The sequence below is a fragment of the Drosophila virilis genome, chromosome 2 (genome assembly GCF_030788295.1).
Source record: "Drosophila virilis strain 15010-1051.87 chromosome 2, Dvir_AGI_RSII-ME, whole genome shotgun sequence".
Lineage (NCBI taxonomy): Eukaryota > Metazoa > Arthropoda > Insecta > Diptera > Drosophilidae > Drosophila > Drosophila virilis.
This window is the reverse complement of record NC_091544.1, coordinates 33398740-33423060: the sequence shown is the minus strand read 5'-3', so window position 1 is coordinate 33423060 and position 24321 is coordinate 33398740. Positions and strand designations below refer to the sequence as shown.

The following is a 24321-nucleotide window of genomic DNA, read 5'->3' as shown; positions in this document are numbered from 1 at the left end:
ACGTCAATAAACGTCGCCAGCTCCAAGTGGACCAAGATGGTGGAAGGGGAAGGGAGTGGGGGGGGGGGGGGGGGGGGGTCCGCCGTGTAGTCAGTGTCGCAGATCGAGGACAGCCGTCGCAACGTGCGCCCGGGACAGCTGCTTGACATGAGCAGCCAACGGTTTGACAAAGCAGCACACATGGACGGCGGGCAAAATGGTAAGGTGTGTGGAGGGGGGATCTTTGCAGAGTTGCAGTTGAATGCATCGCTGCATTTTTTGGCCACCGTAAAGTGGACAATGGTCAGATAAGCGTGGCAGACAAAGCAGCAACAGCTGCGCGATCTTCAACTTAAGCTGGCTTAACTTAAACTAAGTTTGGCATTTAAAATAAACTGAAATAAAATAAATATTTAGAGCCTCGATTTTGTTGTTTGAACAAATATTGCATACAAATATTTTGCATTTATTTCAGTTAAAAGAAAAACTAACAAAAATAAATAAATAAAAGAATAACAAAAAAAAAAAAAAACAATTAAATTAAGCCATGTGCCATATTAGTTTTAAAATTTTAATTTTTATGTAACTGCTTATTATATAAGTATGTAAATGTGTATGCAAGTATGAGCGTATGTGTGTGTGTGAGTGCAAGTTGCTTCCAAAGTCCAGAGTGTGTGCCGAAATGTGAGTGTGATGCTGCTTTGGGTGTGCGATTTTTGTATTTTTCTTTCGCTTTGGTTTAAAAATAAAAAATGCAAAATTAGTAATCGAAAAAAATGTATATAGAAAACAATGAAGGCAGCTAGTTTATAGCTAAAATGTTTTTTTAGTTTCTTAAAAAAACAAATAGCTGCATTCATAGTTTTCGTTTAGATATGGCATATGAATCGGGCATTAAATATGACTTTGGCTTAATGCCCGATTCATAGGCATTACCAGAGACCTCAATCAGCAATTATTTGTTTTGAATTTTTTCATCATTTCAAGGTTTCTTGGCAATTGAATAGCGTAAGTAAATTTTTCTAAGCAAAATATTATGCGCAATTGCTTTAAAGACGATCAAATCATTTTTATTTCATATAGTTTATAATAATAATTAATGAAATATAAATAATTTGATCATGAGTATATAAAAAATGAAAAATGTAAAAAGAAACATAATTTAAATATTTTTAAATATTTTATGCTAATCACTTTTTTAAATAATTTCACTATTTTATTTTTATTTTTTATAATAATGAAGAATAAAAAAAAATAGAGAAATTATTCAAAAAAGTGATAAGGATTTTCATAAGCAAATTTGTTCACATAAAAGTTTATTAAAGTACGTTAAAGAATATATCAATAACAATTAATTTAAATTGAGAAAGTTAAGATGAAATCTATGAAGAATATTGAAGAAAATAATAATAAATAATTAAAAGCAAAATCTAAAAAGAAACTTTGTGACAAAAAGAAAATTTTTGTAAAATGTTCTCAACAACTTGGAATTTTAAATATTCTTCTACGTAAGCTGACAATTTAAAAGAGCATTTGTTTTTCAATTGTTCTATTTGTGCTTAAAGCAAGCAGACGCACTTGGTTTAAACTACATCGATTATCAATTTTTCTAGTATTAGTATTCAATAATAGTATTAGTAAGCAAAACTCAAGTAAATTAAAAATAAGTCAAAGCAAAAAACATAAAACAAAATGTAAACACAACGGTTAAAATTAGTCAACAAGCTTAAAGAATTAGTAACAAATGAAACAAAAGTAAAAACACAGGTTAGGTTTCAATTTGTTGTTTAACAGCAACAGCAGTGTATATTCTTAAGTCTTCTTCGAGCTTCTCGCTACGCTTCTCCCTACACTTTCCTTATCATTTTCTTTGTATGCATTTTTTGGTAATGTTATTTTTTGTTATAAGCTAAATGACTAAAATAAGTTAAGACTTAGTTTAAAGGCAATAAATACATAAGCAAATAGGCACTAAAATTAACTTTACAAAAATACATAATTAAGTACTTCATAGATACATAGAGAATAAGCTATACATAGATAGATACATTAGCTAAACTAAACTGTTTGATAACTGACTAAAAAACAGATCGACCGGCTTTTTAGGAGCTGGGTAGGGGCTACAACTGCCATCTACTGCCCGCTAGGCTATATGGCGAATATCTATAGCTGGGACTACCGAAGCTGGCGCCGCTGCTATTGTGAGCGGCCGCCGCAGCCGCTGCCGCCGCCGCGTGACTCACCCCAAAGGGCGTACTGTGATGGAATATATCAAATGCCGAGCCGAAGGCGCTGCGTGGCGGCGTTTGATAGAACATGGCCGCTGCAGCAGCCGCCTGCTGCTGTTGCTGCTGCTGCTGCTGGCCCGGCGTTTGATATGCTCCAGCCAGTGAGCTGCTTGCTGTGTTGCTGCTGGTGGTCAGTGCGGTGGCGGCGGTGGTTGCTACTGTGCTGCGCGGTGAGGCGGTGTATGAATTGTGGGAGGATGAGGCGCTGTGGGAGTGTGTGGGCAGCGATGCGCCCAGGCCGCTGCTGTTATTGTGGCTGCTGCTCGAATTGCCGGCATTGCCATTGGAGCTGGCATAGAGCGCGGCAAGGAGATCGACCTCAGCATTGGCATTGGCATTGGCATTAGCATTGGCATTGGCATTTGCATTGGCATTGGCAATGGACTTGGTGCAGCTGCTGAAAGCGCTGCCGGCGGAGGGCACAACAGGCCCAGCAGCAGCAGCAGCAGCAGCGCTAGGCTTTGATTCGCTGGGAATTGGCTGTAATTGTTGCTGTTGCTGTTGCTGTTGCTGCTCCGCCTGCTGCACTGCAGCCTCGACGCCCGCCACGCTCTTCATGAAGGTAGCCAAATGTAATGGTGCCTGCTGCAGCTGGGTTTCAAACTCCAGGCGATTCAGCTCATCGAGATGCTCACGCACCACGGCAAGCACATCGTCATTGCTGCAATCGGCGAGGCCAGCATCGGTGGACGTGGACGCTAACGCTGCCGGCACACGTTTGCCCAGCAGTGCTGAAACTTTGGTTAGCAGTGCGGGCACATCCTTGTACAGGATATCCAGCAACTTACCGGTGGTGAAAAGCACAATTGCCTTGAGGCAGGAGTACTCGGCGGAATCAACATGCAGCGCCTTCAGCTTCTCCACCTGCTCCTGGAAGATGCGTATGTGATCCATAAAGGCCACCACACGATCCGCGGCCATTGGTGAGGCATGCAGACCCGCGGCGGCCAACAGTGGCGCCACATGCAGCGGCATCGAGCATTGGCTGGCATTCAGAACGAACAGCTCCGACCAGACGAGACGCAGCAGTGCCACCTGATCGGTCACCTGCAGCTCCGGAAAGAAAGGTATATTCTTGGCCCACTCGACGGCCGAGAAGAGCAGACGGGCGGCAAGCTCGCAGATGTTGTCAATGCCCATAATATTGTTTGGCTGCAGGCACTGGCCGTATCGGGATGTGGGATACGGCTCGGCGCGCAGCAGCAGCGAGATGTAGGAACTGAGGTACGAGTGCCCATTGAAGCCAGCAACGCCCATTGGATCGCCGTTGGCCAGCTGATATTGACCGTGCATGCCGGCCAGGCCGGGCTGTGTAGGCGGCACGCGGCCACGTTGAACAGCTGCAATGAGAGAGAGAGAGAGAGGGAGAGAGAAAATTAGTATCTGCGTGTGTGTATATGTAGCTGTAGATATATCTGTATCTTTAGTTGTAGCTAAGTAATTCAATATGAGCGCTCTTTTGTGCGCCTATTTTGACCGCGACATCACACGCCGCACAATGTTGCCCCATTCAACGTTGTTGGCAAAGCTGCCACAACGCACAATGCCTATCGGGCACCTCAATCTGTACGCAACCTCTTCGAGACGCTGCGCTCCCTTTTGTTATCGTCCCGACAACGTCATAAGATACTTTTCTGCTATGCGACTGGCTTTGCAATACCTTAAGAGCTACCCTTAAACCCTTTTCTTTTTTTTTTTTATTATTTTGCTTTCACGTTTTCAATCCCGTACGCAAATGCAACCCCGTTGTTGCCACAACTGCTTAGATATGCAAATTTGACTAAATACTTTCAACGCATCTTTAATATACAAGATACATGCACGAGTGTGTGTGTAACTGTTGAGCAGAACTTAAGCCTAAAATGTATAAGCAGAGCGCGAGCATCTAGTTAATCAAAGCACAGTCTACGGCTGCTCGAATTAAGCGTCAAGACTCAGCAGCAAATAAGTGCGACAGCTTTCGGAGAGACCAAAGAAAACAGCGGAGTATTTACTCTCAGCAAGAAAAAAGTGTATCGCAGGACAGTTTTAGAAGCAATATAACTTTAAGTTAAATATATATAAATGAGCATAGCAACAGCTTCAGGGAACTTATATTTATGAAAGCTTATGAAATATTGAGCAACGAGAACAAAGTCGGCCAAGGAAATTTTCAACCTTTAAAGCTGCACTTTAATAGAGCCTAAAGAGGCAGAAATATTGCTGATTCGAAAAGAGTTCAAAGCTCTTCGTGAGACGATTTAAAATGACCTTTATTTTTGCTAAGTTGAGAGATAAACTTACTTAAAAGCTGCGCCCGAGCAAATCCTGTCAGCAGAAAGAGAGAGCGACAGGTTATGAAAGAGAAAGAGAGAGATTACTGATTACTGAGTTGAGAGGCAAATGATCACTTTTGATGATAAACTTTAACGATGAAGGGAAAGGGAGATATTGCGCTTAATAGATAAAAAGTTTCTCTGACTATAAGAGAGAGGGGTTTTTAGAAGCGATTAATCGCTCTAAGTACAAGCGCATTCCTTAGCTTTGAACTTTGACCCGCAATTCCCTCACCTAAGAGCTTACACCTGCATAGAATACAAAGTTGAGACAACTATTTAAGAGGCTTGGCCATTCTTCAAAACGCATTTGTTATATTCATTTGCGAAAAACAATGGAGCTTTGCGCGTTGATACTTGACTGTGGTTACCAAATGTGGGTTAGCAAAGGTTTTTTCTTACACCTCAAAATATGAGGTACACACCTAGACGAAGTCATATGCACCACACCTAACCCCACTCTAGAGTTCCAAGCAATAGGCTAGGTTCCAAAACTAATCGAAGCAAAAAAATCGCGAAATTCAGCCCAAGGCGCTGAAAAGCAAATAAAGCTAAACATGATTATTGATCAGGCCAAGTGTTGGGCACAACCATTGTCTAAGGCAGCAAGGAAACAAGCACACAGCAGATACATAGATGCACACACATACACACAGATACACACTCACACACAGCTGGTCAGGCAATAGTAACGTTTTGTGTTCAAGCGAAAAACGAAAGCATTTTTGGTCACTCGCACAAAGCGCACACAAATCGTAAAAAAAAACACAGGACCTGGTATAAGACAGAATAACTGAAAAAAGGGAAGAAGTGTATTTGTTTATTGCCTTTACCAAAGCAATTAAGTGCAAAGGGGGTTGCAGAACCGGAACTACCAAAAGACTTGACCACTGTCCAGCGCCGGACGAGACAATTATTTATGAAATACATTTGCGTAATTTGCGCAGGCAAAGCGGCTGATCCTCAACGTACATATCTAGGCAGGCAGAAGACGCTGCTAACCGGTCTGGCGCCCTCTCTTTCACTTCAGTGTCCAGTTTTTGAGCATGGGCCTATTTATGCGCCTGGGAAAATATATTCCACACTGACCACAGTAACTCAAAAGTTGCCAGACTGACCGCAACTGCAGCGCAGATCGACTCCAGATAACACAGCAGCCAGCATAAACATGAAGAGAAAGAAGCTTTAGCAGGAGTAGGAGAGTCTGCTTCTCTCTGCTCTGCCATTTCGCTTGATTACTTAATGAATGAATTCTGTAGGCCGGCGCACGTGCTCAAGTCTCTCGACTGCGCTTTTGTTTTGGTATGTGTGTGGTGTTGTGTGTTAAGCAGCGTACTTATATAATCGATAAGCGATATACAAGTCATCGAGTCATCGCGTCATCGCACATGTCAAGCAGCCACTTGAGCGCGTGCCCAAGTGGCCCACAGCCAATTGTGGCCAAGTGGATAAAGCATCTATAACTGAGCCATACTTAATCCGTACCCAAAGGGTTTTGAATGGATATCTTGGAAATGCAATTTCCGGCCTCGGGTTCAAGATGCCTTTCACTTTATACGCAAATTTGCGTTTTAAATATTTGCCTTGCTTTTAATGCACTTTGTAGCGGCTGTTGTTAAGCTAAAATTTCCATTGTTAGGTATAATGCATATATGTATATTCATGGGATGATGTAAGAGATTTAAGTGTCAAGCAAATTTAGCGAATCGAATGCTTTTAAAATTTTGTTTTACATATAAATTGACAAGGTATCTGTTGCTTCTTTATTAAAAAAAAGTAAGTAAAAGTAAAGTAATTCCATTCACAGGTGCGCAAAAATCGCGGAAAACGGTTGCATAATGCCTCTTTGTTTACCATCCGATCGGCCTTAACTCACTTTTCGAAAAATTCAGACCTTCTTGCTAGAAATGCCAGTCACAGATTTTATTGGTGAAGGAGCGAGCTTAAACTAGGTACATTATCTGTATAATACCAGCTCAGGTTCATTTTATCTTATATTTCAATATGATTCTTAATTTTATTTATTTATAGCTTCACACTTTTAGGAAAACCCACCAAGTCTTCGTGGAAATGTCAGTCATAGATTTGTTGGGTGATGTTGCGGGTTCAAACTCACAATCTATATAAAACACGCCCTTACACATTTTATCCCTATATATACGTTTAAGAATAGGAAAAAATTCTAAACTGTTCAGGGAAAAGATTTTTTTATATGTAACGAATCTTTAAAAAGTTAATTTTACTTACTGGACCTTCCAATTTGATAGCACCTATTAATTAATTATATCAAAAGTATATTTTATTTAACTAATAAAATATAAAAATATCTTTTACTTTTTTTTACTCATTTTTATCCTAGTTTTCATGTATCTGTCGATCTACATACAGAAACCACCCTTCAACCCTCTTTTTTGATAGTTTGCCGACGAGTTCAAGTTCAATTTTACTGTTTCAGCAATAAATTCCGTCGCTTTTAAATATTTTTCCTCACAAAAATGCCTTTATAAACTCAAATTAATTTTACTATCCCAACCCTTGGATGTAGAAAGGGAAAAACAAGTTTCTGCACAAATTATTGTCCAGTACGCTGACCCAACCTCAGCCCAGTCCAGTCCAGCCCCTCCAATTGACACTGAAATTTAATTAGAGCGACCTTCGTGCCTGGATTTTATGCGCTTTTTCAGGGTTTTTGGTTAGAATTTCTTGACCAGGTCTCCCAAGGCATAACCTTTGTGCCGCTTTTGTGCTAAGTATCGCCCGAAAAAAAAGAGGCAAAAAAATTATAAAGGGACCGAAATTCTATGCAGAAAAGACATTTTCTCACGATTTCTCGGCGCTGATATAGGTTTTTGGCTATTGTGAACTAGTTTTACACAGAACTTGTACATTAGAAAATGCCATGAGAGGAACGGGGTGGTGGGACCAAAGGTGCTGAACTCTTTTGCGTTTTTATTATGATGATAAAGTTGACAAGTTGTTGTCAGTGCTGGTGGCAGCCACAGGTAATCGCATATTTAATGGCCCAAACAGGTAGCCCAAAGCTGGGTTCATGCTGTGTCATTAGCCACAAACAACATTTTGTACTTGGCATAGGCAAACTTTTTACTATTTTATTATTTTTATTTTTTTTTTCGGCTGTTGTTGTTCATATTTTTGCGCAATAACCAAACGCGACGAGGCTTAAATCAATGTTTAGATACATTTAATTACAATGCGGCTATAGCTGCACTTTAATTGCCTCGTTCTTAACCCAAATCGCAGCAACAGCTCAACATCTGCTGTTGTTAGGAAGGGGGGCTATTAGCATTTTGCGAAAAACCTGTCAATATTAGTGCAAATAATAACAGCTTTGCACAGCAGCTGGACAGGTCTCTATCTCTCCCTCTCCCACTCTCTCACCCTCTCTTACTCTCGGCCAAACAGATATTAATTGTTAATGCCGTCAACTGCAGTTAACCAACTAACCAACTAGCCAGTCAAGCAGTCACCCAACCAGACAGTCAGTCAATCTGTCAATCAGTCACTCAGTCAGTCAGTCAGTTAGTCATGCAGTCACCCATTGATCGATTCACTGTGGCGTCTGTCAATTTGTCGTCGTTTGCCAATTTGTGGACAAAACATTTGGCCCAACTATGCCAAATATTTGTGCAGCAAGCACTGTTGCATGCTGCCTTTGATTAAGTCGAAGCGTGGACTGTAAAAAATCGGGAGATACAAACTAAAAATATACAAAATATTTTTTATTGTTGAAGTTTAGGGTTTGAGCCCCCGACTAGATGGAAAATAGTTAAAGCAGGTCAGGCTCCCCGTCCTTCCTAGCCAGCATGACTTTATCCTGAAGCTGTCCTGTTTTTAATCCCAATTTTCTTACAGTGTATGTCACAAGATCTAATCGAATTAACTTTAATAAATAATTTGTGCCTAGCGGCTGCATGCCACCAGAGGCACAGAAAAAAAGTGTCGACACACAAATTACAATATCGAGCTAATTCCTAATGCGAGTGAGTATGCTCAACTATTAAAGTATTCAATTATTCAACTGTTCCACGTATTCGATATATTCGAGTACTCATGCTCGTACAAAGTTGTTTTTTTTTAATTATTAACCAGCTAGCGAACAAGTTTGCATTTGATCTCTAGGGTCAATATGCTGTACCCAATGCTTAATTGTTTTTTTCTTTCTGTATACCCTGCAACCATAAAATGTGATAAGTGGCCATGCTCAACGTGTGCAAGCTTATGTTACACATAATAGAATCGATGCGGGATACTTCATTTCATATATATATATTATAGAGTAACGCCTAGTCGTGCAACTAAAAAGTCTCAGCCTAAATAATTATTACTTTGTTATGTGAGTGTCTAGACAAATGACTCTATGGGTAGATTTCAATGTAGTTTAGGAGCTTGGAGTTTGATATGTAATGGAATATGACAATGACTGGATAGCTAATTGGCTGTCTATTAAGGCGTATATGTGGATACTTCTTTGAGGCATTAAGTTGCCAATAGTTTTAGCTATTTAGAGAATTAACGAAGTAAAAGAAGATTTTGTGAGCTGTAACTGTTATGATTTTATATTTATAGTTATTTATAGATCTCCCAAAACTTAGAGAGTTTTTCTCTTAGTAAGACGTACTCTCTAAGAGGCTGGTAACTGATGTATCATCTGAATGAGGCAGACTTGAAGCAGCATTCGGAGACCTTTTTAATTGAGCTCTTTAGATGTGGGGCCTATCATCAAATGGCACTCTGACTGTAGCCACATTCTTTGGCAGACCACTTGGCACAAACCAAATAAACCCCAGCAAGTAGAGCGTCCAAAAGAGCAGCGCACAGTTGTCAATTGTGTGAAAATTCCTAGCATGTGACATTTAGTTGTCCCATTTATTGCCGAATCTAACCTACATACTATTGAAAATCAAATTTTATTTCTTGTTCTACTTCCGTTTCTAACGTTGTTTCAATTTTTTTACTTGCTCGTCGTTTCGTCTGCGGTCCCTGCGCATTTAATTTATTTATGTATTTGCCTCACTGTTTGACTTTTAATTGACCCACACCCAATGCGAGAAATTTCGAATATTGTAATACATAGTACATAATATATGGTGGTGGGAGGACTTACCTTCGCGTCGCATGCCCATTTTGAGGCACTTTTTCAAACGGCAATATTGGCATTGATTGCGATGATGTTGATCTATGGGACAATTTCTGCTGCCCCGACACGAATATGTCAGATTGCGTCGCACGGATCGCTTGAAGAATGATTTGCAGCCTGAAAAGAAGCAAAAAAAATAATCATTGTAAAAATCAATGAAATTATTTAATGATATATATTTAAACATTTTAAGAATTTTCTTTATGTAAAACAAAGTTTATGAGAAAGCAAAATATATTTATAATAGCTCTGGCATGCAAAGGGAATTATGATAAGATATTTAAATCGAAGTCGATAGTCAGAGCTATCTATATCGATAATAACATTATTTGTATCGCTGCTAGATTTATCGAAAATGAAATTGGAGATAAAATATGAAAGCTTTGATTGAGTTTTCTAAAATCTGAGCATTATTAGCCGCCAGGTGTTATCGATTATAAAACTTTATGACCTATCCTATATACCAGCGCACCTTTAACTATGCCTAAGCCAAGTTAACTGTCGCTGTCAGGTACACCTTCGAATGCTTTGCAACAAGCAAAACAAATTCCATGGCACTTGGAGAAAAAAAAGAAAAGGGGGCAACAAAAATTGTTACCACTTGTAAAGCAAAGTATCCAAAGTGCAGAACATGCCACCAAATGCGGCAAGTTGCGCTTCACTTCATGACACTCGCAGTTGTTTGTCCTAGTCCTGGTATAAGCCAACTCGCCCATCACCCGCCTCTGCCGCGCTTGTTGCCCATGTCAATGGTCATGTTACACGTTTCATGGCTTAACGCCTTCCATAAAATTACCTTTAATGGCTTTCAATTAACAAAGTATATCTTTGGGCACGAAGATACGAATGTATCTCTGAGTGGCCAGAGTCTAAGTAGAAGAAGAGGCAGTGCCTGCTATATTGCTGGGCGGCTGCTGAATTTTAGTTTTTGGCTTCACGAATTTACTGTTAAGACTGAAGACAAGCTGTTGTTGTTTTTGTTGCTGTGGGCAACCATTAAGCACTCGCTGATATAGTTGAACCAGGCTTTGTTGTTTACAAGCTTCTCTGCAATTTGATGTCGCCATGTAGCTGAACATGTGTATCACTTGCGTGCCTCGTTCCCTGTTCCGTTTCTCTACTCACTGGCAAAAGTTGCGTCCTGTTTAGGTGGAGGACCCTCTTTGGCTTCGGGGGCCGCACTTTGGGCCATGCCACACAAAATTTCTCACAATAACTCAAAACAATGGCATATACTCATAAAATTCGTTTTAAGCTGTAAAATCATCATCAAACAAAATATGTAAGGCCCAGTGCCAGGCACAGTCGCAGCCATGTCTCGAGCTATGCGATCAGAGCTATAAAAGCTATTCAATGCGCGCTCCTGCCTAAGCATTCGGGTGGTGAAGGGTGGAGGAGCGAACGAACGCAGACAGGGCAGACTGCGTTGCGATCGTGTGCACCAAAACGTGCCCAGCCACAGTGAATTTTGAGCTATTAGCCCAAGTCGATCAACAAATGCGCTACAGATGAGCTTAAAGCTGATATAATATATGACAAGTTAAAGTTGTAAAGTTCTTGCACAAATAGAAGCCTAAGTTACAAAGGTAAAACAGGATCTCCTTAGCAAGAAAGAAAGCTTATATTATAGTGCAAAAGGCACAGCATATAAATTTGTTTTCCATAACAGAAAGTGTAGTCTGAGGCTTTTTAAGCATTAAGACAAACTAAAAGCAAGTTCGGCTGGAGCTTTGACGATTGCAAATCTTTAATATTTTCGAAAGCTGCATGCTTAAGAAGGGGTTTTAATGTTCACAAATATCTGTAAAAGCTTGCAAGGCTTTTGTAAATAAGCTTGTTAAAGCTTACAGCGGGAAATTACTTGAAAATAAAAGCGTAAAAGAGCTACTTTGTAGCTTTCTACTGCACATAGCTCAAGATAAGGTACATTATCTGAGTGTAGCTGCATCTAATATGAGAAGGGCATGCTGCAATGTCTAAGCTGCCAAGCCAAAAGTTGGCCTCACACGCCGCGCTAGACAAGCCCAAGATGCAACTAAAAGGCATCTAGAAAATATACACACAGTCACACACACCACAGATACACACACACACACACACACACACACACACACACACACACATCCATAGCACACACTTAAGCTTTTACACCATATGATCTACGAATAACGATATTGTACCAAGTCACGATTTCGGCACAAAACGTACCGTTGCCTTTGCCTTTGCCTCTTTTCCACTCTGTGTGGTTGTTGTTGTTACTGGTATGGACTGTGGGACAGTCTGGACAGGCTGTGGCCGGGCCATGGTACCTACGGCTTTTGGCCAAGCATCGCAAAATAAAAGAACTGCAAGCGGCCAGGCAGCTGCCCATATGCGCATATCGCTGCTTTATCTGGAGCTGAGACGATGCGAACGCTGCACCGTGTCGTTATTGATGAAGATACGAGCAGAAGCATTCAGCTATGAGCCAGTAAGATACCGTAAACCCGGGCCAGACGAGGGGATACATTGGGGCTCTATGGCATATCATGTTATATCAATAACCGCAAAAGGGTGGAGCGAAAGATGCCCAAGCCCAGATACAGATACAGATACAGATGCAGCCATCGATGAAGATGCAGCTGAGGCTGTGAAGGTGTAAGTACCAAAAAAAAAAAAATCACTGGGAGTGCAAACCTACCCACTCTGTACCCAGCCAGCTCCACCCATCCATACCACCCGCTGCCCTCTGGGAAGCCCTAGAGCAGCCAGGCTCTCAGGGGCCTTGCTATGGCTTCAAAAATGTATCTCATAAGTGCAGACAGTTTAGCTATAAGCCAGGCGCACTTTGCGGTAGTTTCAATTACGCTGAAACTTAATTGCAAGTGTGGGGAGAGGGCTGAAATGAGTCTTGAGGAGGGGTGTACGGCAACTCTCGCGTGCGCTACGCGCCATAAAGCGTTCAATACAGTTAGACTTCCAAGAACTACAGCTAAGCTAAAGCGTTCGTTCTATTAATTGAACTTCCTGAAGTGTGTGCGAAAAGGCTAGATAACCAATGCGCCCCCTGTTGCCCAGTTAGTTACCACCAACCCCCTTCCCTATACCCTATTACTGCTAGCGTGACCATGGCCATAAGATCCCCAACCATTTCCCCCATAAATGAAAGTGCAGTCAACGCGCGGCTTTTGCCGCTTGGCCGCCTCATTTTGAAGCGTGAAATTGGTCGGGGCCACAGCGAATGAGTACATATGAGTACGTTTGAGTATTTGTGCGTATCTTTATAAATACAATGAGTATCTATAAGAGTACTTGTTAATTAAGCATTTCAATAAATATGAGCATGAGTGAACATATAAAAATATATTAGTATCATCGAGTTCCCATGAGTATTTGTTCATATTTCAATGAGTACAATGAGTACCTGTATGAGTTTTAACATATTAACCTATTTATATATTAAGCTGTCATTGGCAATTCGAATTGGATATAAAGCAAATGAGTACATTTTAGTACCGATGAGTACCCAATGAGTATTTGCGAATATCTCTATGAGTATTGGCATGAGTATCACTTTGCTGCATTTGCCAATTTGAGTTTGGTTTTTTGGCCAATTGCATTTCTTTTGCGCTCGGTCAATGCACCGTTGCCGAGAAGTGTAACACACAGAAAGTCAATACCAGCGACCAGACGCCGCCCCATTGTCGGCTCATTTTCTAATTATTAATACACACACACACCCAAAGTACACAGTCAGAAAGCCATCATTAAGTCGCAATAATTAAATGTTAAGCTTACATGTGCAGGCAGCTAGTTTAAGTAATTAGCACAGCGGCTCAAGACTTGAAGGCTAGAGATGAGTGCAGGTCGTGGCACGAGAAAACACAGCTCAACGCTAGTTGCAAGTGTTGGCAAATTTAAATGATAAAAGCGAGAGAACTGTGAGTCTTGGAAAAGGTAAAATTAAATTATTAACTAACGCAATCAAACACAAGTAAATTCATCGAATTAAGGGAATTAAATTTACCAACACAAATAAATAGTACTATCTGACATTTTAGATTAAATGTAGACTGTTGTTTTTTATTTAGTGTTGGAAAACACGGTAAAATATATAAATACTACTGATATCTATTATAGGAAACGAAGAAATATAAAGTTAAATGAGTAAAAAGTCATTAGAGTCGTGTTGATTGTGTGTCGATATTTCTGCTCGTTCTCGTATCGAAAACGATCTGGCACGCGCTCATCTCTATGGAAGACTGGCAAACTGATGACTGAGATTGAGGCGGCGGCAAAGCCAAAGCGCAGCAAAAGCTAGACAAAGTATCTGGAGTACAACCAAAACATAATTGCAGACCCAGACACGAACCGCAAAATGTTTCAACTTGCATGCACTTCGAGTATCTACAAAATGCACTGATTATGAACGCGCTTGAACTTCACGAGGCGGAAGCTCAGTTCCAATTGCAGTGGCTGGTTGCAGTTGCAGGTGCCCCTACAGCTGATTACTGGGTAACAGGTAACAGCAGGCAACGCCACTCGGGGTTGACATTGCTATAAAGCAGCAGGGTTTATAACTCGATATAGGTCAATGGTAAAGATACTTGTGGGAAGTATCTGTGCTTAAAGCTGAGACTTGAGTGCTGAGCTGCAATTGCAACCAACATCTCAGCTGTGGCAAATTTAAGAACTTTCCACTTAATGAAAATGTTGCCCAGACTTGGCGAATTGTAAATTGGTTTTGTTTGAATTGCAGCTGGTTACACTTGGCAATTGAATGTTGAAGACGCTTTGATACGAATTGAGGTACACATAGTTTGAATGTTAATGCACTTCAAATACTTGCATAAGGTTCACTTCAGATCATATATTACATGATCTTGTGTTTACAGTGTTAGCTCTTAAAATGCAGCTGTACAATACTTGCCCTTGCATCATAAATAAATGCCTTTAATCATAAATAAAGTTATATATTAAGTCTATCTTAGGCTGCAAATAGTTATCGGCAAGATAGTAAACCTTCAATAAACTTTGAAAGCAACAATTGTCTTGATTAAAAATAATCTCTTAATATATGAATAGATCGTTATAATCTTAAGTCTTACATTTTGATTTAAAATTACACCGGTTAAGTGGGCAAAGATCATATAAAACTTTTAATATACGTACATTTTTTGTAAAATTCTCACCTATAACGATCATCTTCAAGAGAGCATGTGAAATAGTTTAAGCCTGACCAAATTGGGTTTGAAATAATATTTTTTTTGTAGCAAAAAAATAATACTGATTCTATATATCCAGAAATTTACTTAGATCTTAAGTTATTGTGCCGCAAATTAGCTTAGAGCCTCAGCTACAGACATTGGTCTGACTTATTTGTCTTGTTTTCTCAGCTAGCTGCTCACTTATTTATTGCAAACCCGTTTTAAAGCCTCAATTTTTATTTTTGCATTTTTTATATAAAGGGTATAATGTTTTTGTTCAAATGTACATATGTCCATCAATGTTTATATGTATATATACTCTTGAAGAGGAAGACGAGCTGAGTCTATCTGAATAGATCAAAAAGATCGGAGTTTAAACACCAAAGTTAATCAAGAACGCTTTTCCCATGTTCGTATAGAAAGCAGCGAGAATCTTCGTCATTTCAGCTTGGCTGTGGGTATCTCCTAGGCAGGCACCTCCAAGTAGATGACTCTTAGTTGTTGCTTTGTAAGCAACAAGTCCAGGCAATGCTTGGCCCATATGCCACCATATGCAGAGCAATTCGCACGTTGCACAGCCGACAACAACAACAGCAACAACATCAACATCAACAACAAAATGCCGACTGAGTCTTGGCGAAAATAAAGATAAGCGATTTAGCTTTGATTTAACTGATGCTATGCGGAGTTATGCAGCCGAAAGTAAGCCTCTATGGGAAGTGGCCAGGCCGAGGCGGAGGCCCAGTTCAAGTCCAAGTACGCGCGCCTGGTCATGTATACGAGAGCTCTCTGTGGCAGCAGCACATGGCGATAAGAAAGGTTATGTTGCTGCGGCCGCGGCGTTTCACTCTTAAAGACAGACAGAGACAAACAGAGAGGGAGGGAGAGAGGCAGGCTGTGCCACACCGCGGGGCATGTCGTCATGAGCTGTTCTCCGAAAATGTTGCAAGTGCATATGGAGGATGCCACAAAACGTGCAAAGTTGAAAAAAATAGTAAAAGAAACCAAATATATATTTGTGTGTTAGGGCCACGTTGCAGCTGATCGATTAGCCAAGTTAGCTGAAAACGAAAATTGCGCATGAAGTGGCAACAACTGTGTCTGCCTGCCTGCTGCACGTTGCCCCTTGGCTGCGGCGCTGCTGCTTAACATAATTAATTAAACCGTTACATTATAAAGCGGATCAAGTCGCTCGCTAGTTCACGATTTTTGTCCGTCTGCGGCCAACTGTGTCGGGCAGTGGGGTGAGGGGGAAGGGGAAAGGAGTGGGAACTTTACAAAATCGCATCGTGTCAGGATGAATTTTTTGCGCCTCATTTGGCTGAGACGAGGCACCGAGTTGCAACTGCAACTGCAACTGTGGCAGCAGCTTTATTGGCTTTAACCTGGCTTCTAAGTACAACGATTTGTACTACAAGTCAGCGCTTAATGATTACAATGTCGAGTCTCAGTTGTTGTTGTTGTTGTTGTTTCAGTTGTTTCAGTTGTTGCTGTTGTTTGTTTTGTCTTCGGAAAATCTGTGTACAATTAAGTTTCGTATTCGACGCGATTTTGCTGTAGTTTTTTAATGAAGGGCCGGCGCTTGTGCCAAATATTTTGTAAACAGGCCAAGCTCTTTGAGCTCATTAATGTTGACACAGAGTTGAGTAATGCAACCCAAAGCCAGAGTTGCCGCAGCGTTCGATCAGACATTATGCATATAACAATAAATATCCACATTTTCTTAGCTACCTCGCAATTTTATGGCCACAATTTGCCAAAAAAATATGTATATAAAACAAATAACTGTTTGTGCCCCGAGTGATGCCTGAAATGGGGTGTGCGTAAATCATGTGTTTTGTTTGCGCGCGCCAAATCGCACGGAAGTTATAAATGTTTATCATAAAGCGATTTATATGCTCTTATAATAAATGTTGTGGAAGCTTAATTCATTGCTCTGCCCTCTCTCTCTCTTGTTTGGCAGCCAAAATTAATGCAAATTTAATACAAGCTTGGAAATTTATTAAGCTTTTCGTTACTAATTAATAAGTAAAATACGTTTTGAGGCGGGCGTCGCTGTCACGCCCCCTGAAAAATATACAACCGAGCTGCATAAGGCTGCAACGTCATAAATTGCAGCACGAAGAAAAAAAACACACACATCTGAAAAACGCGCTGTGGGCGTTGTTAATTTTTTGAAATCGTATTTACTTTGTTGCTGTTACTTATTCGATTTTTATTATTTTTTTTGTTTTGGTTTTTTGGGGCATCGAGTAGACAGCTAATTGATTTATGTGCGCCTTTTGTTAAAGCTCAGCGAATGTGTCTACCAACTGGAATTTTCATATAATTTAAGACTCTCCAAGCTGAAGGCGCCATTTCAAGTATTTTTACCCCACCCTTGCGAGGTGCAAATTCGCAAAGCAATGAAATTCACAGAATTTCACTTAAGTGCAAAATATTCAAAATAAAAATAAAAATTCAAAGGTCAAGGAATTTTATGTGCATCTTTAAAATATACAAATAAATATACCAGTATTTGTCTAAGGAGTTTTCACTCATTTTCCGCTCTTGCGTGTGGATTCTGAATGAATGCATTTTCATATAGAACTTTAAAAAGCGCGAAGTTAAGATGGGGAAGAAAGAAGAGTGAAAGAGTGAAGAGTGAAAGTGAATTTCCGAATTTTCATATATATTGATAATATATTAATAATAATCAAGTAGATAAATGGCAAGTTTTCGCAAGTTTTCTAAAAAAAACTTTGAGCAGCTATATTTTGTATATATAACATTAAAAACATAGAAGATGAGAGACTCAAATCACACAAGATACATTTTACACAATTTCCACGCCATTAGGTGAAAATAGCCAAAGCCCCGTTAGAATTTGTATTTTGCCATATAAGAACTTTAATTTAACATTTTTCTCTATATTTTCGTTTGTTCTCTTTTGATTTTCTGACTTTTACATATTAGTTCGCCTGAAGAGATGAGAAATTTGTGTTAAATGCTTTATTTGCCTACATCATAATGAAGCGAATTAAAAAGCCACACATGTTGTTCAGCAAATTTCTTCAAAAGGAAACCCCTCCATAAAATATGAAGTAGAAGATACAAAGATACACGACACAGACACACAATGATGACTATGGACAAGCATAAAGCAAACTGTGACATTGTCAACATCAAAATTTTGTTTTTTTGCGGAGGGGGGGGGGGGGGGGGGAGGCTTTAACATGGAACATGAACCTCCGCTTGGCTTGACCAACGTGCGGTTCGGCATATGAATTCTTGAGTTTGGCCTGCGCTTTAATTGCGGCAACGTGGGAAACTATTTAAATGGGTTGACATCAAAACTTCCTTTATTTTTATTAATTTTTATTTTTGTTGTTTAATGCACTGTGCAAAATGTTAATGCGCTGCGTCGGCCTACTCCATCAGGTTGACAAAGTATCTGTGTATCTTTGAGATACATTCACACACAGCTAATGCGCGCCGCTCGCGCTTAACAATTAGACAAGCTAGCAATTTTTTCAGAGGCGCCAGGCCAGGTCTGCTTTTATTATTTTATATCTACACTGCATTTTCTGTAGGCTTTTCCTTTGTGCTAGTTTATGTTTATGTGGCATTTAATTAATTGCATGCCTGCTACTTAGTTGTTGCAGCAATTTTTCATAAAATTTATTTGTCATTTTCATGTGGGGCAGCAGATAAATCAACTTAATTAGCTTTTGACATGGGCGCTAAGATAACTTTTCATGCAATAAATAAACGCAGCAACATTAGCAATGCAAAAAGGTGTGGAAAATGGAAAAACGCACAGTTCTTGGAAAGCTGCTGGCAGCCCTATCAAAACGTATTAGAATGCGCCAGACGGGAGTGCGACATCAGAAAATACTCTAAAGCAAACTTCATTAACTTCGGTCTTCATAGTCCGATCTTTATGAAATTTGGAGAGCTTTAATATACTTGCCTGTTAATATACCAATGATATACAAGGATAAACCTCCTAAAACTGTTCATTATTTATAATATTGATACTTTGTAAGCTCATAGATATTGCCTTCTCCATTGCCACTAAATCATGATACCCTCTAAGCCATTTTCAATGGGTATTGGCTATAAAAAATCGCATAATTTATGAGCGTATGAAAACTGTGAAAACCTCAAGTATTGCCTACTAATAGCCATGACAAATAGCTAAATTAATAGGCGAGGGAACACTATGTGGTTGCAGCAGTTGCTGTTCTTTTTTGTTGTTGTTGTTTTCCTAGCTGGTCTGGCACATTAGAGGCATGCACTCATCATTAATATTATCAGGCGGCTGATATCAGCGAACATTTTTCAGTCAGCAGCCTGAACCGTGTCTTTTTATCGAAAGGTTAGCCGGCAGAATTTGTGGCTGCAGCTCGCAAATGTTAAGAGACAAAATATATCTTTTTTTTTTATAAATACGTATGAATATTTTCTGAATAGTACTCAATTTGTCGAATTTCCCCTACAAATTAGAAGAAACAATTCGATCGAACAGCTGTGCTCGAAATCAAACAAGTTGCTAATACAATGGACACAGCCCGGAGGGGTGAGGGGTTAAGCTTCAAGGCACAGATACTCTACACACACACACACACAAACATGCACGCATAAGCTACAATTAATCTTAGAGTTCGCGGCGTTGTGGAGGGGGTTGCCTTTTGGAATAAATTTCACATACTGCGCCCTGCGACTGGACAGACCTTGCAGACAGCACAGACAGGCAGCGAACAGTGGGACAGACAAACCGCCAGATAGATAGACAGACAGACAAGTGAGACGGCAGCGCGGGCAAGAAAACGAGTTGTGGCAAGTACGTGTATCTCAGCTTGGAAGTGAATCAGCTGAAAGGACGCAACGGCGCACATTATGGCATTTTGGTTTCAAAGCGATTCTCAAAATACAGAGATAGAGAGAGAGAGAGAGAGAGAGAGAGAGAGAGAGAGAGAGAGAGAGAGAGAGAGAGAGAGAGAGAGAGAGAGAGAGAGAAGGAAGGCATATAACGCATAGCTGACAATGATATGCGCCTAACCGCTTTACTATTTATTTTGAAAACGATTTTTTTGTGTGTGCCTCAACTTGAGACGCGAGACTTGAGACTGCGACGGGCATAGAACAAAATAGATTGCTATCGTGGCAATATCATCAGCGGCAGCAGCAACCGCTGCCCCCAAAAGATACACAACAACAACAGATGCATGTATCTGTGAGCTACATGCGGCAAGCGGCTAGCGGCGAGTTGCAGAAAACACCTTCAGAACGCAGCGAGGCGGTCACCGAGCCACATATTTTGATTGTTGTTGTTGCTGTTGCATTCTAGTTGTTGTTATTGTTACTGCGCATGCGTACAAAATGCTGGGTGATTAATAATAATAAAAGCGCCTACAATGCATTGCGAACCGCCAACATACAGTGGTATCTATGTATCTGTAAGATACTTTTTGCTGTTTGGCATCGATAAGAAAAATAAAGGGAATGGCAGCTAGTTATATATAATTATTAAATCTATATTTATATAATATGAAGAATATATTTATATATTTACATATGATTTTGGAAAGAGAAGCCCTTTTATCTGTATAAGCAGGGAAATAATATTAAATACAATTTCCTTATAGTTTCTAACTCTTGTAGAGTATATTTATATAATAAAAGGGGCCGAAATTATTATATAAAAAGATGGCTATATATAAGAATACATTTGTATGATTAAAGGTAAATATTATATACACGAAATGAATGAGAAAATTGGCCTTTTTGAATGCCTCATAAATCATACTATATATTTATATAGATTATTTATGTATTTATTTTGAAATGGAGCAGAAAACTTAAATTAAATTTATTCAAAATAATTTTGAAGTCAAATTTATGAAAGTTCTTAACATGAAACTGAATTAAAAAAATTGAAAATTTAATAATTATAAAAAAAACATTTAGCACTAGAAAAGTTCGGAGCTTACTGAAGTTTACTGAGTTAGGTTTTCTCAGTTTTGAATAACTGCAACCACTGTGCGCATAGTTACGCTCTGCAGCTGTAATTTCTCTCTGACTAAAAGCAGAACATTTGAAGAGATACGAATATGACAACTTCAACTTGGCGTTCTACTAAATGCCAGAGCCGCTGCGTGCAGCGTTAATCTAAACTCATGAATGCAGTTTTTCTTTTTCTTTTCTGCCTCAACGCTGAAGTACTCCTATCCCTCTTCCGTCTACCAGCTGGTCTCTCGGCCAGGTCTAAGACAATAAAAAGGTGGGCGCTTCATTTAGCGGCCGCAGCCGCACAATTTGCATGTTTGCACAACAATTGTTTGGCTTGGTACAAAAGCGCACCGTATTTTATTTAGATAATAATAATTCTTTTTTTTATTTATTTTTATTTCCACTCTTTTATCTGGCGATAAGCGAGTCGAGGAGATGTGGCGGGTGCGTGCGCCGGGGGCTGGCTTCGGAACGAAGCTGTAACGGCGTTTTGACCAGCCAGTGGCGGCAAAAGTATCTGTGTAAGTGCATTACATAAGTGCCGGCACTTTTTGAGATTTTCTGCGGAAATTTTATATGCAAAAGTAGCTGAGATTTGAAATTGTGCCTGCACCTACAAAAATACAAAAGTATCTCATACAGATTTTGTTGAGGGCGCGGGGTTTGATTGGTGCGACTTTTCGTAGGCAACTACAAAGAAAGCTGGCTAAGGCAAAAGTAGCTGAGAATTGAATCTTAGCTTCAGATACAAAGGTATCTGTAGAAAAACGCAGCATCAAAAATAAAATTGAGTTTCAGATAAAATAATATCACAAAATTGTGAAATATTTTTAGTAGAAGCAAAAGTATCTAAAAAATCGAAGCAGCCTAAAAGTATCTTTTGATAATAGTCAAAAGTTTAATTGTCGTTTTTAAGTAAAAATATTTATTTTGTAAGTAGAATTTTAAAGGTACAGCTGTGATTAACTAATGCCGAAATAGTGCAACTTTAATGCTGCTAAGATACAATAGTATCTTTAAGGATTTAATTCAAGTAAATTAGACTTTTGGTTTTTTTAAATAATCTACAAAGCATCAAACGTAAGTATTCGGCAAAGCAAAAGAAATTTAGAGTTCAATTGGGTATCAGATAGTAAAATAAAAGCGTATCTGAAGCTGAGTTAGCCGAAAAAAGCAATGAAAAGTATGTTTTAGTAACTAAGATACGAAAGTATCTTTAATGCAATGCTAATTTTGTGTTGTCTTTGGATATTACAGCGGTAGCTCCCTAAGAGCTACATTTCGCTTGAATTTCTCTAAGAGCCACATTATGGGCTGGTTGCACTTCAGCTGTATATACTCAATGTTTTTGTTCACAGTTGGCAGAGTATCTCATAGATGCTGTCAATGTTAAAGCCCAACTCTCTGCATATTTGCAACAAATACACAGACACACTAGCGCACTCGCGCACTCTCACAGTCGCACACCCACCTCAGGCAACTTGCCATACATCACCGAATTTTATTGCCAACTCATCAAACTGCCATAATTCACAGTAACTGTCAAGATCAGCACGCTTTTGAGTAGTTTCTGAGTTCTGCCTGTAAAACTATTTGAACTCAAAGTCGACATTTCTGTTTGGTCATCCATGCAGATACAATGATACATAGATACAAACGACTACAAAGCCGAAGAATCTACAATTGAAATCAACTTTCTTCAGATTAACTACCAATTGCAGTCTTATAAGAATACAACCACTCCTCCTTGCACAACCCCTCTGCTGTACTCACCTTCACACGTAAATTGTCCGTAGTGCTTGCCGGAACTCTTGTCGCCGCAGACGACGCACTCGATGTTCTGTTTGGAGTCAATCTGGGAGCCGCTGTTGCTGCTCTGCGAGTGGGAGCTGTTGGCCTGGGAACTAGGCGTGGTGCTACCACCATTGCCACCCGCCGAGCCGCCCAAGCAGCTGCTCGACTGGGATCCCTTGATGATGGGCACCAGATCCGCGCCATGGCCGGATTGTGCGGCGCTTGTGTGATGTGCGGATGTGGAGCCGCCGTTTGCGCTGGACAAACTGGAGAGATCCTCCTTGATGACGTGATGCGCGCTTTGGTTCAGGTTTGCCGTGGAGGCGCTCAGTCCGGATAGATCCTGTTTGATGCCCGCCGACTGTTGGCTGGCCACGCTGCTAGGCGTTGTGCCGCCCCCGCCGCCGCCGCCGCCGCTGCTTGTGTTGGTGCCTGCCAGCGAGCCGGGTCCGGCCGAGGCGTGCAGATGGCCGCCCAAGTTGGGATCATGCCAGGCGCCGTGAGGCGGCACGCCCAGCGTCATGGAGCGTGACAGGCCCAGATCGAAGGCGGACAGCTCGGCGCCGGACTGCGGGCGCGGATTGAAGAAGCCGGGAGCTGTGGACGGTGAGGCGCACATGACGCCGCCACCATACACGCTCAGGGAATTGTGCGTAATAATTTTGGCGGCCGGATCGGAACACGTGGAATAACCGCTGGAATACACTTTGCACGGCCTCCACGCACAATACGTAGAAAAGTCACCAAAAGACTGCTTCAACAATTTCTCAAATTATTTTCCAAAATATTAATTTCAATATATTTTGCTTTCTCACTTTTGGCAAAGTATTTGCTTGAAATATTTTTTCTTTAAATTAATTTTTTGTTTTATTTATAATAAATATTTTTATATTGTAAAAATTTTATTTTATTTTTGCTCTGCACATTTTACACACATCGCACGAAAAACACTTTTGTGGTTTTTGAATTTTGCTTGTGGCGCGTTTTTTTCTTCTTTGATTTTTAAATATTTTAAAATATTTGTTAAAAATTTATTTCATTGCGTTTTTAATTTATTTTGTTGCACACGCACGAATTTTATTTTTTTTTTGAGACTTGTTAAAATTTATATTTATTTTTTCATTGCTCGCCTTTGCGCTGGCACTTTGATGTAGAAAATTTTGTATTTGTATTATTTTTGGTTTTCAAAGAAAATTCAAAAATGTTTTCTATCTTTGTGGAAAATGCGCGTCATGCGAGCAGCGAAATCTCAGCTGTTCTCGTAAGGCCTTTTAGAGCCTGACTGGCAAAACATTCGTGGCAAAAGGTACACGACCCGACCCGACTCGACCGTTTCGACCTAACGACACATCACACAAATCTCTCTCATTCCACCACTCGCGTAGATACACACGGCCAAAGATACAGATACAGATACAGCTGCACCCCGGTTGCCGCGGCGCTATTGCTGCACCGCTCGCACCCACAGCATTGCAATGGCCCGTATCGCGTTTGAGTGAAAATCGGCGCTCGCACTCGCACACACACACATGCACACACACGCGCGCTCTGGCTCTCTTTGGTGGCGGGGCAAGACCTTCGATGCGTTTGGCTGATTTGCTCACGCG

The 24321-nt window shown here is 40.3% G+C and overlaps 1 protein-coding gene across 3 annotated transcripts in view; it reads right to left on the bottom strand.

The window, feature by feature from the left end:
- Positions 1-24008, bottom strand: part of svp (COUP transcription factor 2) — a 36501-nt gene extending 12493 nt beyond the window's left edge. Inside the window, exons 1-4 of one of the 3 annotated variants that reach the window (XM_032433914.2) lie at positions 22694-23998; positions 9708-9857; positions 4551-4574; positions 3056-3607 (exon numbers count right to left, since the gene is read on the bottom strand). In XM_032433914.2, the coding sequence (XP_032289805.1) occupies positions 3056-3607; positions 4551-4574; positions 9708-9857; positions 22694-23333 (1366 nt within the window). In that variant the 5' untranslated portion in view covers positions 23334-23998. Of the gene's footprint in view, positions 1-1484; positions 2929-2970; positions 3608-4550; positions 4575-9707; positions 9858-22693 lie in introns of those variants that run through there. The other 2 variants (XM_032433915.2, XM_002056684.4) reach the window with 2 other exon arrangements.
- Positions 24009-24321: the final 313 nt, after the last annotated feature.